The sequence below is a fragment of the Anser cygnoides genome, chromosome 11, assembly GCF_040182565.1.
Source record: "Anser cygnoides isolate HZ-2024a breed goose chromosome 11, Taihu_goose_T2T_genome, whole genome shotgun sequence".
NCBI classification, from domain to species: domain Eukaryota; kingdom Metazoa; phylum Chordata; class Aves; order Anseriformes; family Anatidae; genus Anser; species Anser cygnoides.
This window is the reverse complement of record NC_089883.1, coordinates 1,443,921-1,459,252: the sequence shown is the minus strand read 5'-3', so window position 1 is coordinate 1,459,252 and position 15,332 is coordinate 1,443,921. Positions and strand designations below refer to the sequence as shown.

General features: G+C 59.2%; 1 protein-coding gene across 1 annotated transcript; it reads left to right on the top strand.

The window, feature by feature from the left end:
* Window positions 1-4,621: 4,621 nt before the first annotated feature.
* Window positions 4,622-13,854, top strand: NOX5 (NADPH oxidase 5). Its single transcript, XM_067003873.1, has 16 exons — window positions 4,622-5,152; window positions 5,514-5,664; window positions 6,710-6,920; window positions 7,552-7,786; window positions 7,900-8,053; window positions 9,140-9,315; window positions 9,443-9,625; window positions 10,189-10,321; window positions 10,492-10,750; window positions 11,062-11,290; window positions 12,298-12,342; window positions 12,571-12,695; window positions 12,917-12,992; window positions 13,102-13,201; window positions 13,293-13,459; window positions 13,560-13,854. The coding sequence occupies exons 1-16, from the start codon at window positions 5,033-5,035 to the stop codon at window positions 13,689-13,691; spliced, it is 2,496 nt and encodes an 831-aa protein (XP_066859974.1). The 5' UTR covers window positions 4,622-5,032; the 3' UTR covers window positions 13,692-13,854.
* Window positions 13,855-15,332: the final 1,478 nt, after the last annotated feature.

Here is a 15,332-nt window from a genome sequence, read left to right as displayed (position 1 = left end):
CCATATAATTTTTCTGAAACTTCCTCTGCACCTCCCTCTCCATCTCTCTGTCCACTAGGTCTAGGGGAGAGCTCAGCAGAAACCAGGAAAGTAAGACCTTTGATTAACGTGCTTTAGGATTTTAGCCCTCAGTTAAATTCATATAGTAATAAATTTAATGAACAAATATGTCAATAAGTATAATGAGAAAAATATCCTGGAGGAAATTACTGAAAAAGTGGCTACTTTGTCTAAGGCTCCAAAAAAAGTGGAAGTCAGAGCACTGCAAGAAAAGAAAATCTTGAGAAGATGCTAATTTCTAGACCAGGCTTATAAGAGCTATGGAGGAATTCCATATATATATATAAATACTAATATCTGGAATATTGTCATAGTCTTTATGTGAGGTTTTAAAATAAATAAAAAAAAAAACAAGCCAGATATAACTATTTATCCCCATAATTAAAAGTTATGATTTATAAATGTTCTGTCTCATGCCTGTTGTGTGACAATGATAAATTGGAAATAAAATACTGAAATAAAGAGAAATGCTCAGTGGGCTTTCCCAAATTTTTGGGTTTCATATGTTTGTACAGGAGATGACCACCAAAGTCAGTCGTATTTTTAATATTTTTAGATTATACTCGATGTTCTACACTAAGGGCATGAAAATAAATTGTCTCAATTTCTTTTTTTTCTTTATTTTTTGGTGCTCATATTTTCATTTCAATCATTGGAAAATACGTTGTTACTTAAAAACAGGACAATGCAACATTTACGTTTCCTGCTGCCAGTTGCCAGATTTTGGAGCCTTACATTATTTCTGTTCTCTTACTGTTTGGATTTTCTTCAAAATGTCAAAATTCACCAAAACACTCAGCGCGTTGAGGAGTGCTGGATAGAGGCTTGGGCGCTCGGAGGGGGCGCTGGGGGGTGCTGGCAAGGGTCCCACCGAGCACCTCCTATGGGGGGGGGCAACATTATGAAAGATAAGTGGGGTTGCACATCCCTCTTACGTAAATATTTTGCCATCAGGGAGGTGAGTGAGCCGTGCTTCCTTGTGGGGCGGTTACATTTGGAGGGGTCGTAGCCGGGGTTTCTGCGGTGCCCTTCGAGCTGCGCCCGCTGCCCCCCGGAGCAGCTGGTGTTTGCTCAGCTGATGTTCGGTGGTGTTTTGGGGTGGATAACTTGATTACTTGCATCTGAAGAACCAAATGTGCTCTTTTATTTTCAGAGTCTTTAGATGGGGATCCGTAAGCCAGTTTCAAAGTAGTTCTGAAATAACGAGGTAATTATGGAGATGTCACAGCCAGATGCTCCTTAATGGTTCTGTTGAAGTCTTTTTTTTTTTTTTTTTAATTTGACATGAAAAGCTTTACCAGGACTAAATTAACTTAAACCTTTAAAAGAGTAGGCATCTCCATGGTAAAATCAGTTAGATCTGAACTCACAGCTAACTGAAGAGCTCTGGATCTTTGAATGAACAAGACTGAAAGCTGTAACACGTTTGAGTTAAGGTGAGTTTAAGAATTAAGAGTGCTGAAGTATACGATTCTTCAAATAAAAAGTTTCATCATTTTTGCAATTTTTCAGATAATTTAAACGTCTTTAACTTTTTTGCTTTGTCAAAACGTGTGTCAAATCAGAGCAGAGTCATAATAAAATATATGGATATATAGTTGCATAGTTTGTTAATATATGCATATGTGCATCATTTCTTGCCTTAATGCAAATATTCTAATGGGTGGTAAATGCAAAATCAGCTAGATTTTTTCTTTCTTAAAAAGGAAATCATATATTTTGAGGATAGTTCTTTAGACTGATATAGATTGATCTATAAAAATTGTGCCTTATTTTTGCTTCATTTGAGTATTTAAAGCATCCATTATAGATAAGTTTGTGAAATTATAAAGTGATCAAGTGTGTTTTGCTTAGTTCTAAGAAAAGAAATGGAGCACAGCTCTTAAATCATCATGATTCTGTGCATATTTTTAACATGAAAGACTAAATTATACTGGTAAGCAATTATTTAAATCATATTTCCTCAGAAATTTTTGGATAGTATTTTTTCTTAAAAAAAAAAAAACTCTAAAGTATTCTCTGACTGCTGAAGAATATTAATTTCTCACATCTAGCACTTAAATTTGTGGTCAGTTTATTTGTGTATGCAGAAATTTCTTATTTTCATTTAATAAAATGATAGTGGTTTTTTTTTGTAGGAAGACACTTTCCTCTATTTCTTTTTTGACTGTCTTTCTGCACTCAGTGATGAGTTTTAGGTAAACTGATAAACTGCATTATCTCCATCCTCCTTTCAAAAGCTGCCTCCAAGCTGAACTTCAGTTCATACCGTAATCAAGTACATGTGCATTGTATTAAATTTGAAATAGATCAGCGTATATTCAGGACAGGACAAATTTTACTTGTGCAAAACGCACGAAACTCCTCCTTGTGCATTGCCTCCATCTCCACTTGTTTGGAACACTTTCAGCCAAACGCCATCAAAATTTAAGGGGGGATTTGCCGGAATTGCCAGCATCAGTCTGAACTCACGACCCGGGTCTTGTAAAAACCGGCTTGGCTTAGAAATTCCGATTCCTGAAAAATAAAGAGGCAAAACTTAAGCTGCTAATACACGCGATGAAAAAAGCACCGAAGTCGTGGCTCGCCGCTCGGCTGTCTCCTGGCTGCGAGGAGCCGGGCAGGGCCGTGACTTCCATCCCCGAGCCGCGGGGACTCGAGCGCTGCCCCCGTCCCGTGGGGCGCCGTCTGCCCCCCGCCACCGAGCGCAAGCAGGCAGCACGACGCGTCTCAGCGCTGCCCTCGCTGCTCCAAAAGCTGCACGCCTTTCGGGGGTGAGCAGCCCTGAACGCTCTCACTTCTGGAGACGTAACGCGGGGTTGTTGGGCCGCGCTTCTGGGGGTTTTCCGGGCGAGATGTGTCCGTAGCCAAATGACTGAGTACAAGGATGCCAGGATAAAAAGCAGCCAAATTTGGAGACGGTTTGGGGCACCGTCCTGTGAAGTCTTGCGGGTGTATAGTTTGACTAGAAAGGAGCTTAAATGGGTAGGAAGTGAAATGGAAGCAGCCCGCGCCGAGCTGTGCTCGGAGGGTTTGCGGTGCTGGGCTCCCGTCTGCGGGCAGCTCCCAGCGCTGCGAAGGCTTCGGGCTCAGGGTTGCCTGGAGAGCCTGAGAGGGGAACCTCTGCGGGCAGGGAGGACGGAAGGGCTCTTCTGGAAGGACTGACTCGTCGGGCTTATTTTCATGAACTTACATGAGGAGTTCAATAGAAGAACTGAAATAAAATGGGTTTGGGCTGGAACGTCTGCCGGCTTGAAGGGGAGCGGGTAATCCAGCATCCCAGCCCGTGCAATGTCAGGTGTCTGACCGTGGTACGTTAGGTTTTCTTCTTTATATTAAATTCTGTTCTTTTCGTAGCAGCCTGACCGTAAATTATTGTGTCACGTTAGCACGTTAGGTCTTTTCTAGTTGAGGTGCCCACGGTGGGTTTGTTCAGGGGAAGCACTCTGGGTATAAAGGGGGACTTGTGTCCGTAAGACCCAGCACGTACTTGCGGATGATTTATGTTTTACTCTACCCGCTGCTAGTAAACAGTTTCATGACCTTGGACTGCCGTAGTTTTAAAGTGAATTTATCTGGGCTGTGAATTGACAGCTTCAGCTCGGTTCAGAACTTGCGCATGGTTTCTGCTGGGGTCCCAGCAGGGAATGCTGCAAGTTCAGGCAAAATACACGGCGTGGGGGAGATACTGCCGTCCTGGGACAGCGGGAGAATAACCTCCTTGAAACGACACTACCTCACAGCGAAGCTCAGTAGCATGCCGTATTCACAGCACCTATTTGTCAGCTCTTAATAGGGTTAAAATATTTACACATATTTTTGTGCACTATTTAAAATCTGTTTACTGGAGTAGTGGTTGGGCGTCATTGCAAATTAAAGTTTTATCGTGGTTGAGGAAATAAGCATGTACGTGAGGAATGGTTCTGCCACATCCCAGGGAGATGCGTCTGGGGATGGTTTGGTACCTTGGAGGTGAGCTGAGCATTTAGATGCCATCAGACAAAAAGTTGTTCCCAGGTCCTGGATCTGTTCACAACAAAATCAGCCCAGACGTGCGCCTGGCACGGCCCCGCGCTCACAGTGAGCCGAGCAGGAGGAGGCAGTGGGAAGTGCCTGGGGCCAACCTGGGAGCAAACAAAATGTATTTCGGCCTGTTGGGGTGGACGCCGATCCCTGTATGTTTTTCCAGACTGCTGGCTCCTCTGCGTTTTTCCCTGTTCTTCGAACTCCAACATGTGGGGTGCACATCCCCGTGCCACCGAATGGTGACGGAGGGGTGGCTCAGGGTGACTCGGTGCCGTGGGGCTTCCTGCCCAAAATATTCCCTGCTCCCTGCCCAAAATATTCCCTGCTCCTTGCTCTAAATATTCCCTGCTCCCTGCCCCAAGCCCCCTCCCTGTTTCCTCTGTGCCCGCTGGGTCCTGCCCCTCTCCCGGCAGCCGGAGGAGGGGAGCGCGAGTGCTTTACTACCTGGTCTCTGCTCCTGACATTCCCATGGCAACCTTCTCCCCAGTTTAGTCACAGTTTATTGCCTTACAAGTAGGATTTGTTCAGGAAGGAATAAGGGTGGCGGTATGAGAGAGACACTTCCCCGTGTGTTCCTGACGGCCGGTGAATGGGGACCGAAGCGCAGGGGCGATTGGGCAGGGTGCGTGCCTCCCGAGGCTCGGCTGCTTGATGGCACAAGGGGTGTAAGATAAAGGAAATCTAAAGGAGAGCATCCGCCAGCCGTGATCGGCTGCGTTTAAATACCCTGCACACCGGAACAGCCGGGCTGCAGTCGCGGGCCTGGTGACAAAGCCAGCTGTGAGCGCAAAGCTGCGAGACGCGGTGAATTAAAACCAGGTGAGGCGGTGGGGAGCCCTTCCGTGGGCCGTGGAAATGTGGCCAGAACGACAAAAAAAAGCCTTTTTGGGAGGAGGTTTCCCAAAGCACCCCGTCCCCACTGCTCCTCCCGCAGGCTCCCAGCGCCATGAGCGCGGGCGAGGACGCGGCGTGGCTGCGGTGGGTGGCGAAGCAGTTTGAGAGCATCGCCGGCGCGGACAGGCAAATCGACTTGGAGGAGTTCAAAGCGGCCCTCAAGGTGAAGGAGGTGAGTGTCCCTCCGCGTCCAGGCAGGAAGACCCCCCCCCCAGTTTAAAGGCATAAAAATAGGACGGCAGAGCTCATGGTGTGGTGTGAGACAGGGGGAGAGAGAAACCTCCAAGTACTTTGCAGCAAGCAGGAACAGCAAACGTGCCCCCCCAGCACCCCACATCTCAGCCTCCTCCCTCCCGGGGATGCTGCGGTGCCCACAGCCCCCTGCAAAAAGCAGCCTCCGTCCCTCCCTCCTGCTTTCGGTCCGTCACCGTGACTTTGAGCGTTTGCTGGGCAATTCACACCGCTGGCAGCACCAGGTCTCGGGCCACGCAGAGCATCCCGCAGCTTCCCGAGAGCATTTCTCCTCCCCGCAGTCCTTCTTCGCTGAGCGGCTCTTCGCGCTCTTCGACTCGGACGGGAGCGGGACCATCAGCCTGGAGGAGCTGCTGAGCGCCCTGAGCCTGCTGGTGCACGGCAGCGAGACGGACAAGCTGAGGTTCCTCTTCCGAGTGTACGACGTAGATGGTAAGATGATAAAAAAAAGACAATTTCATATTTTCTGAACACTGTTATGCTTTGCAGAGCAGCACGGCTCTTTGGGCATCCGGGCACGGGCAGGGCTGCGGCTTTTTGGGAGCTGTGGTGGGAGATGGTGCTGGTTGTGCCGCACACGCTGCATTTAGTGCTGGTGTCCAGTCCCCTCCTGGGTCAAGCACAACTTGAAAAAAGGGTAGCTGGGTCTGTGCAGCAGGAGCTGGCTCCTCATTAAAGGGAAGCATGTGACTGGCATAACGCTGCTGCCTTTTTCCTGCGATGAAAGTATCAAAAATCCACCTGAAAGACAGCAATTAACCGGCTCGCATGTCAGGGTGTCCCTCAATACGCTTTCACCCTTGGCCATGGAGAGGTGCCAAGCGAGAGGTGGCAGCATCTGAATAGGAATGAGTTTCAGGCTGGGATTTGTGCCGATTCCTTTTATCTGTGAGCGAGCCGGCCTGACCCAGCTGGGAGCACCCTCCCAAAGCTGGAGCCGGGTGTCAGAGCACCCACCGCGCTCAGGCCATTCACTGCCCCCATCGTGGCCGTGCCGCTGGGATCCCACAGAGACCCCCGGGCACCGAGTACTGCCTCCCCTGGGCCCTGTGCCCGCAGCTCCACGCCGAAATGCTAAAAACAATTTTAAGCCCAGCTCTTCTTGGCTTCACCCGGCTGCTTCCCCCGCTGTGACCTGCCTGGGCACACGCGCTGGCTAAGAGCGAACCGAGCCCTTTGCCTGATTTGCCATCACGCTGGCTGCCAGCCCAGCAGCTCCGCAGCGGTTCCCACCGCTGGACTTCGCCATCCGAGCACCCTGCTGCCGCAGGTGACCGCCGGCGAGGGCACTTAATGAAACCAGCACACCCAGGAGCGACGGCACGTTGCCGGCCAGTTGGCGCAGCTTCCCCCGGGGAGCCCGCAGGCGAGGCAGGGAGGCGATTTCTGCAGTAGAGCTGGAGGGGGGCGAAGCCGGGGTGCTGTTGGGCGATGTGGTGCCAGGGGCGGCCGCTCTCAACCCGCCGGGTGCCCGCAGGCAGCGGCGCCATCGACCTGGCCGAGCTGCGCCTGGTGCTGCAGGCGTGCCTGCGGGAGAGCGCCGTGTCGCTGCCGCCGCCGCGCCTGGACGACCTGGCCCTGGCGCTCTTCGAGGCCGCCGACAAGGACGGCAGCGGCTCCATCACCTTCGAGGAGCTGCGGGCAGAGCTGGAGGCTTTCCCGGGGGTGATGGAGAACCTGACCATCAGGTACCGCGGGGCTGCGCCCCCCCCCCCCCGCCTTGTGGGAGCTTTTTTCCTCCTGCTCCAGCGTGGGGTTATGCTCCCGGTGAGGCTCCTGTGGGGGTTGAGCCCCTGAGGTGCTCAGCCAGCACCGGGAGCAACTCAGGCCTGTTACCCCAGCCTCGCCGCAGAGCCCAGCCCTGCAGGGGGCATCCCGGTCCTGTCCCCTCTGCCCAGGAGCCTGCAGAGAGCTGAGCCTGGGCTCACTGCTGCAAGGGGGTGGGAGGGTGCCGTGCCTGGGCTGCTCCTACCTGGGACGGGTGCTGGGATGGTGCCAGGATGGGTGCAGGGCTTGGATGCAGGGTGGGTGCAGGGTTTGGATGCAGGATGGGTGCAGGGCTTGGATGCAGGGTGGGTGCAGGGTTTGGATGCAGGGTGGGTTCTGGGATGGATGCTGGGATGGGTGCAGGGTTTGGGTGCCAGGAGCAGTGCCAGGACGGTGCTAGGATGGGTGAGGGATTTGGGTGCAGGGATGTGCACGGGGCCGGTGCCCAGCTGGGAGCAGGGTTCAGATGAAGGGCTGGGGGCCAGCCTGGCCGCAGAGCTGCCCCCACTCCCCGCTCCCCATCAAGGAGCAAGGTGCCTCCTTTCCCCGCAGCGCCGTCAGCTGGCTGAAGCCCCCGCCACCCCCAGAGAGAAGCCGCCGGCCGCGCTGCCTGACCACGGCGTACTGGCACAACCACGGCAGCCAGCTCGCCTTCCTGGGGGGCTACGCCAGCCTCAACCTCCTGCTCTTCGCCCTGGCCGCCCTGCGGCATGCCGGCCTCGGCGGCTGGGTGGCGGTGGCCCGGGGCTGCGGGCAGTGCCTGAACTTCAACTGCGCCTTCATCGCGGTGAGCACGGGGTGCTGGGTGGGGGCGCGGGGTCGTGGGGTGATGCTACCCGGTGGCTGGGCCCCCGCTGTCCCCCTCACTGCCACGGGCATCCCCAACTACCCCACCCGCAGGTGCTGATGCTGCGGAGGTGCCTGACCTGGCTGCGCGCCACCCCCGCGGCCCAGGTGCTGCCGCTGGACCAGAGCGTGGGGCTCCACCAGCTCGTGGGCTACGTGGTGCTGGCGCTGGCCGCCCTCCACACGGGCGCACACGTGGCCAACCTCAGTAAGTCGCAGCTCCCGGCTCGTATCCAGCGAAGCCTGCTGCATCGCGCCCCGTTAGCCCTGCGCTGGGCTCCCCGTCCAGCCCAGAGCCTGCTGCTGCCGGGGCGGGGGTGTCATGCACAATGGGGGGGGGGACACGCAGCCCTGCCAAAAGCCACGGGACGGGGGGACCCCTGCCCCAGATGCGGAGAGCCTGAGAGAACTGAGCCGGGGGTGCCCTGCCCCTGCCGGCTCTGCGCCCTGCTCAGGTGGCGGCGTCGGGAATGGCTTTGGTGTTCCCCAGGGGAAGGAGAGGCGTCTGCCCGCGTCCCCGGGGGGTGCCTACGCCCCAGGGAGGGGTGCAAGGCCTGGGAGGGGGGGGTGCCCATGCAGGCCCCCCGGAGCTGTGTCCGTGCGCTGGCTGCTGCCTCCCTCTAGCGGCTCTCCCAGCCGGGCAGCGCCGGAGCGGGGCCGGATCCCTCCCCGCACCCCTCCCCGCACCCCTCCCCGCACCCCTCCCCGCATCCCTCCCCGCACCCCTCCCCGCACCCCTCCCCGCATCCCTCCCCGCATCCCTCCCCGCACCCCTCCCCGCACCCCTCCCCGCATCCCTCCCCGCATCCCTCCCCGCACCCCTCCCCGCACCCCTCCCCGCACCCCTCCCCGCACCCCTCCCCGCACCCCTCCCCGCATCCATCCCCCCATCCCTCCCCGCTCCCAGGGCCAGATTTTTGGGGCTGCGCTCTCCGCTCTGAGCTCGGCGGTGCCCAGCCCCGTACGAGTCCCACGGCTGACCCTCGGTGATTAATTGCAGCCTGCCTGGAAAAATTAGCAGGAAGGGCTCAGAGTCAGGGTTTTACTCTGCGGGCGCAACGCCATGGTGCCAGAACTCGCCCTTGTCCACGGGGCTTGGGCACCTCGGCTCCCTTCAGTCCCTCGCGGTGCCATTGCAGAGAGCAGGGGCTGGCGAGGGGAAACGCGACGTTAAAAAAATTCCCGAGCAAACCCACGGGGCTGTGCCTTAGCACGAAGCCAGCCTCGTGTCCCGGTCGCTGTTGGGCTCGGGTGCGCGGGTGCCCCGTGCCCCCGTCCCAGCCCCGTGTCGCAGGCAGGCTGGCGCAGCAGGACGGGCACCGTGCCCTCGCCGAGTTCCTCCTGAGGCCGCGTCCCGACGGCGGGGGGCTCGGCGGCACGGCCTCGCAGACCGGGCTGGCGCTGCAGGGGCTGCTGGCCGCCATGCTCGCCTTCTCCAGCCCCTGCGTCCGCCGTGGCGGGCACTTCGAGGTGTGTACCCTGCGTGGGGAAACCCCAAAATGCTCCCACACGTGGCACGGGGGGGGACCGGGCCGGGGTCCCCCCCACCTGGTGTCATCATCCCCCGGCACCAGTGACCCCGGCGCCCTGCCCGCAGGTCTTCTACTGGAGCCACCTCTCCTATGTCTCCGTCTGGGCTCTGCTCGTCCTGCATGCCCCCAATTTCTGGAAGTGGTTCGTGGTGCCCGGGGGGCTCTTCGTGCTGGAGAAGGCGGTGGGCCTGGCCACGTCCCGTGCCGTGGGGCTGCGCATCGTGGAGGTCAACCTGCTGCCCTCCAAGGTCCGCAGCCCCCGCGGCATCCCCCGGCCCCTCCGCTGCTGCTGCTGCTGCTGCTGCTGCTGGGGGAGATACCTGAGATACCCGTGGGGCGCTTCACAGCCCGGGGACACGCAGGGTGCAAGCAATGGCTGCGGTCGTTTGATGCAGAAGGGAGAGGGGGGGATAAAAGATGAAGGGGGCGATGTGTCCGATGCGTTTGCACGGCGACTGGAGGGGCCGTGCTCTTCCAGACATGCATGGGAAGGACAGCGCCCCGCGCCCCCTCCCTGCGTGCACAGCGCTGCTCCTCTTCTGCCTTCAGCAGGGCCGGGTGAAATCCTCAGATTTTATATGGAAAATAGGTCTTTGGTTTGTATGGAAATGTCTTTTGGGGTTACTTGGTAGTGTTCAGGAATCCACGCCGCATTAGCAAGCGTTTGTGGCAAAAGGTGAAAGCAATTTCTTCATATTCAACCTTTTTTAAAAAAAAATTATTTGGTGAATAATTGCCAAGCCTTTGCCTGGGGGATAACGCCGGGCAGCTGATTTCCAGGCCTGACAGCTTTCTGCTCCCCGCGCCGCAGGTGACGCACCTCGTTGTCCAGCGGCCGCGCTCGTTCCGCTTCAGGCCCGGGGACTACGTCTACCTGAACGTCCCGGCCATCGCCGCCTACGAGTGGCACCCCTTCACCATCAGCAGCGCCCCCGAGCAGCGAGGTGGGCCCAGGGGTGCTCAGTCCCCCGTCGGGGTGCTCGTTTGGCACCGCGGGGACGTCCTGCGCCCACCGGCCGGTTGGTGACCCCCCGCCGGTGCCGGCGCGCGGAGGTGGCGGTGCGCGGTGCCGCGCGGTCGTGCCCGTGTGCCAGCGGGTGCTGCCGTGCCGCAGACACCATCTGGCTGCACGTACGGGCGCGGGGGCAGTGGACCAGCCAGCTGCACGAGTACTTCAGGCACCCCGAGGCGCCGCGGCTCAGCGGGAACCTCGGCGAGGCGAGGTGGTGGCGGCGGGCGCAGGTTGGTGAGGACGGGGCTCTGCTTCCCGCAGAAATGCCGGTTAGAGCCCGAAGTCCTGCCTCCGCACAGCCCCGCATCTGGTGCGGCCGCCAGGCACAGCAGGCTGAGCACCTGGTGCCCAGGGCATCGCAGCCAGGGATGCCTTTTCCTTTTCTCCTTTCTCCTTTCTCCTTTCTCCTTTCTCCTTTCTCCTTTCTCCTTTCTCCTTTCTCCTTTCCTTTTCCTTTCTCCTTTCCTTTTCCTTTTCCTTTTCCTTTTCCTTTTCCTTTTCCTTTTCCTTTTCCTTTTCCTTTTCCTTTTCCTTTTCCTTTTCCTTTTCCTTTTCCTTTTCCTTTTCCTTTTCCTTTTCCTTTTCCTTTTCCTTTTCCTTTTCCTTTTCCTTTTCCTTTTCCTTTTCTCTTTTCTCTTTTCTCTTTTCTCTTTTCTCTTTTCTCTTTCTTTTTTCCCTTTTCCTTTTTTTCTTTCTCCCTTCTCCTTTCTCCTTTCTCTGTTTTCCCTTTCCCTTTCCCCTCGCCGTTGCCTCGCAGACACGTCTCTGCACCAGGTCTGGCTCATCGGGGGGCTCCGTGGCCACCACTGGGGACGAAGCCGTTGAGCTGACATCGTACAGAGCCCCCGGGGCACCCGCTGCCCCCCAGGGGAGGACGGACGAGGACCCATCGCCAGAGGAGGTAAGCACCATCCCCGCCCTCACCAACACGTCCGAGCCCCCCCATGATGCCCCCGAGGGGCAGAGCAGGGGACCCTCGCTGTCACCTGGCGCTCCCAGCCCCGCTGGCTTTGGGGTTCGGCCCGACCCTGGCGATGCTGAGCGAGAAAAGCTGCAGGGGCCGCGTCCCCTCCGTTTGTCCCCCACCGCCCCACGCCCGGGGGCACCGGGCACGCGGCACCCCGTGCATTCGGTGCTGCCCCCGCTGCGCCCTGGCTCGTCCCTGCCGGGCCCCGCAGCCGAGGCACTTCCCAGCAGACGGGAGGAGCAACCCGGAGAAAAGGGAGACAACCCCATTTCCTTCTGAAATCGGCCGAAACTTCTTACAAGGCTGTTCTTGAGAGGGAAACTTCTCCCCGCCCCCAAGTGGGAAATAAATCGTGCGAACGCCGTGGCGCTGGGAGCCACGTTCAGCAGCTTTTATCACCCGATATGAAAAGCTCTCAGGATATTGATTCTGTCACAGCTGGAGGAACAGGCATTACAGATAACGAATTTATATGCACCAATTTTAATGAGTTTCTCTCCCTGTTGCTGCTGGGCTGTTATCTGTCTGAGAGCGGGTTCCCCACCTCCCCTCCTGCCACCAGGGCGATCGCCACCACTGTAAACCTGTTGCTCGCTCCCTGCCTTTTGGGGGGGATTTGGATAATTGCATTTTTAAGCAACATTCAGAGAGACTGGGATCTGGATAATGTCTCACACCCATCTGGTGGGCCCCGGAGCGCCCTTTCCAGGCCTCTGCAAACCTCCAGCCCGGGGGCTGCGGGTGGTGTTGGGGGGCTCCCGCGGGCCCTGGGAGCGATGTGCACAGCCCCAGTAAAGCAGAGCTCACCTAACCCACCAAGCTGGGAGGGGAAAACCCCAAAAGCAAGCCGAGGAGTCCAGCTGACGTAGCGCAGGGCTCTGGGAGCAGGCAGGAGGGGATGGTCGCCTGCCCTCCGGTGATGCCGCGCTCTGTACCTGCAGGTTTCCATGGGGCCAGGCGAGAGCCGTCGGCTCTGCAGCATCAAGGTGAGGGATGTCCCGGCCCGTCTGCGGCTCTGGGCGAGCAGAGATGTGCTCGGGACGTGTGGCGGGGACCCCACGCGTGTGCCCAGCACCTCAAGTGCGTGCCCCCCCTGCAGGGAGGGTCCTGCCTGGGGCTGAGCGTGCACCCGTGCCGCCGGGGGCTTCGTGCCCCCGATTTAGTGCTCGTGGGCTCCCTGGGTTTCCGCACGCCCGGCCTCTTTTCTCTCCCAGTGCTACATCGACGGCCCCTACGGGACCCCGACGCGCAGGATCTTCACCTCGGAGCACGCCGTGCTCATCGGCGCCGGCATCGGCATCACCCCCTTCGCCTCCATCCTGCAGAGCATCATGCACAGGTCGGTGCTGTGCTGGGAGCTCGGGCTGGGTTGGGTTCCTCCCTCCCAAACCGTGGGCACAGGACCCAGAACTGGGTCCCCCTTCGGTGCTAACCTTCACCCTGGGGGGTTCAGGCCGGGCACCTGCTATGGGGCTGTGGGGTGGGGTGCTTGGGGTCTCTGTGCTCTTTGTGGGGTGCGAGGGATGCCGGGGGGGCTGCAGGGCTGTGCCACCCGTGCAGGTACCGCCTGAGAAAGCAGAGCCACGACTATAAACAGCGTGAGACCCTGCGGGACGAGGACATGGCGCTCAGGAAGGTGGGAGCGGGCTGGGGGCACGCGGGAGGAGGGTTGGCACCGGGCATGGGGGCTGCAGTCGGGCCCCGTGCCGCCGGCGAGCCCCGAAGCGGGGTCTGCGTCCTTCCAGGTCGACTTCATCTGGATAAACCGGGACCAGAAGCACTTCGAGTGGTTCGTCAGCCTGCTGGCGAAGCTGGAGCTGGAGCAGGCTGAGCAGGAGCCGGGAGGTGAGCGGGAGGTGGGGGGGCACCGGCGCAGCCCCCTCTTCCCGGGGCGCTCGGCACCGTCCCCGAGCCCCGGTTCCCCTGCGAGGCGCAGGGCGGTTCCTGGAGCTGCACCTCTACTTGACGGCCGCCCTCGGCAAGAGCGACGTGAGGGCCGTGGGGCTGCAGCTGGCCCTGGACCTGCTGGCCGCCAAGGAGCACAAGGACTCCATCACGGGGCTGCGCACCAGGACGCAGCCCGGCCGCCCCGACTGGAGCAAGGCGAGGGCTGGCTGGGGGCGGCCGCTTCGTGCCGGGCAGCGGGCACCGAAGCCGGCACGGATCCTGACACCTTCCCCTGCTCCTCCTTCCCTCGCGCTAGGTGTTTCGCAAGGTGGCCGAGGAGAGGAAAGGCAAGGTGCAGGTCTTCTTCTGCGGCTCGCCGGCGTTGGCCAAGGTCGTCAAGGCGCACTGCGAGCGCTTCGGCTTCCGCTTCTTCAAGGAAAACTTCTGACGCGGGGGTGCTGGGGGCACCCGGTGCCACGCAGGACATCCGCGTCCCCCACCCCGGGACCTGCCGCCCTGCAGCCCCCCAGGGAGCCGGGAGGGTGGGACGGACGGGTGACATGGGTGGGACGGACGGGTGACATGGGTGGGACGGACGGGTGACATGGACAGGACGGGTGACATGGACAGGACGGGTGACACGGACAGGACGAGGGACAGAGGGGCTGGGGCACGGGGATTTGGGGTGGAGGGGACGGGGCCCTGCAGCCCTGTGGGTGGAGGGGGGTGCCCCGCAGCACCTCGGTGGGTTTTTTTTTTTTTTTGGGGGGGGGGGGGGGTAGGGACCCGTGTCCCGGAGCGTTTTGGGGATGGAGGAGCCCGGTTCGGGGCGGCAGGGCGCGCCGGAGGAGCGGTGCCCACAGGAGGGCACTGCAGCCTCGCCAACCGCACAGCTCGTCCCCGGGCCCCCCCCGGTCCTCCCCCGGGCCTGGAGGCAGCGCAGGGTCCGGGGGGGGGCTCAGCACCCACCGCCCCCCGCCCGCAGCACGCGCCGGGCTTTGCCTCTTGGTGCCCTTTTTGGGTGGAAAAGGAGCGATTTGAGGGGTGCCCAGTGCGGGTGGGGTCACTTCCAAACCCACCCCCCCCCAGCACCGAAGGTGGCCGGGGGCTGGCGAGGGCCCAGCAGCGCTGCCCACGGGGCCCCGCTGTGCCTCCAAACACCAACCCGAGTGTCCCCCGGCACGTCTGCGCTTTTACGGCCCGCCTGTGCGATGTGCTGATGCGTCCGAGTTAAAAAACGAATATATAGTAATCTAGGCGAAAGACTCGTCCTATGGCAACGCCACCCGTGGGGACAGCTCCCTCTCTCCTGCCTTTTGGGGGTGTTTTGGCCCGGATTCAGTGCCCCAGCCCCACGCCGGAGCCCATCCATCCCACCCCCAGCCCTGGCTTTGGGGCGGCGCAGGTTTGGCAGTCTGGTGCCCCTCGTCCTGCCCGTCAGCAGGACGTCCCCGCAGCACCCATGGGAGGCACCGGCCGTGCGAGGTGGGAGAAGCTTTTCCCTTCTCCAAGGCGTCCCCAGGGCCGTGGCTCAGCACCGTGGCTCAGCACCGTCACTCTGCCAGCCTCGCCAGCAGCGGCCCTGGAAGCCAAGGCCATGTGCGAGTGCTCGGCTCACACCCGCGCCGCCACTGCCGAGCTCCATGTCTGCCTTTAGCCCATTGCCACGTCCAGATCACGCTTGTAGAGGGGATTAGGGCAACCACATCCCTTCCTGGGTCGCTGTGCCCTAACCCCGGGTCACACCGCGGGGGTGCAGGCACCGGGACCCCATCACTGCCCCTCAGCCCGGAGCTGGTTGGGGGCGCGGCGAGGAGCTGGGCGATGCAGCTGGCTCCAGCCGTAGCATGAAATCTGGAGCCAGAGAGGAGAAATCATTTGACGTGGGGCCGTGACATAAACTTCATGGCTGAATCCGCTTCAGACAGCGTGATAAATGGGCTGGCTAACGATCCCCGCTGGGTTACGGCCAGCGCTGGCGCGTGATGGATGCAGGCAGCGGAGAGCTCTCGGCGCCCTGCGAGAGCGCAGCGCGAGGTGACGATCCCCAAGTCAGGAGTCAATTTTTCTTAACCTCGGCTAATGCAAG

Bases quoted from the DNA above. Each gene is read 5' to 3' on its own strand.
- NOX5 (XM_067003873.1), top strand. From the start codon at position 5,033: ATGAGCGCGGGCGAGGACGCGGCGTGGCTGCGGTGGGTGGCGAAGCAG. The intron at 7,787-7,899 runs GTGAGCACGGGG...CCCCACCCGCAG, and splicing joins TCAACTGCGCCTTCATCGCG to GTGCTGATGCTGCGGAGGTG. The intron at 12,696-12,916 runs GTCGGTGCTGTG...CCACCCGTGCAG, and splicing joins CTGCAGAGCATCATGCACAG to GTACCGCCTGAGAAAGCAGA.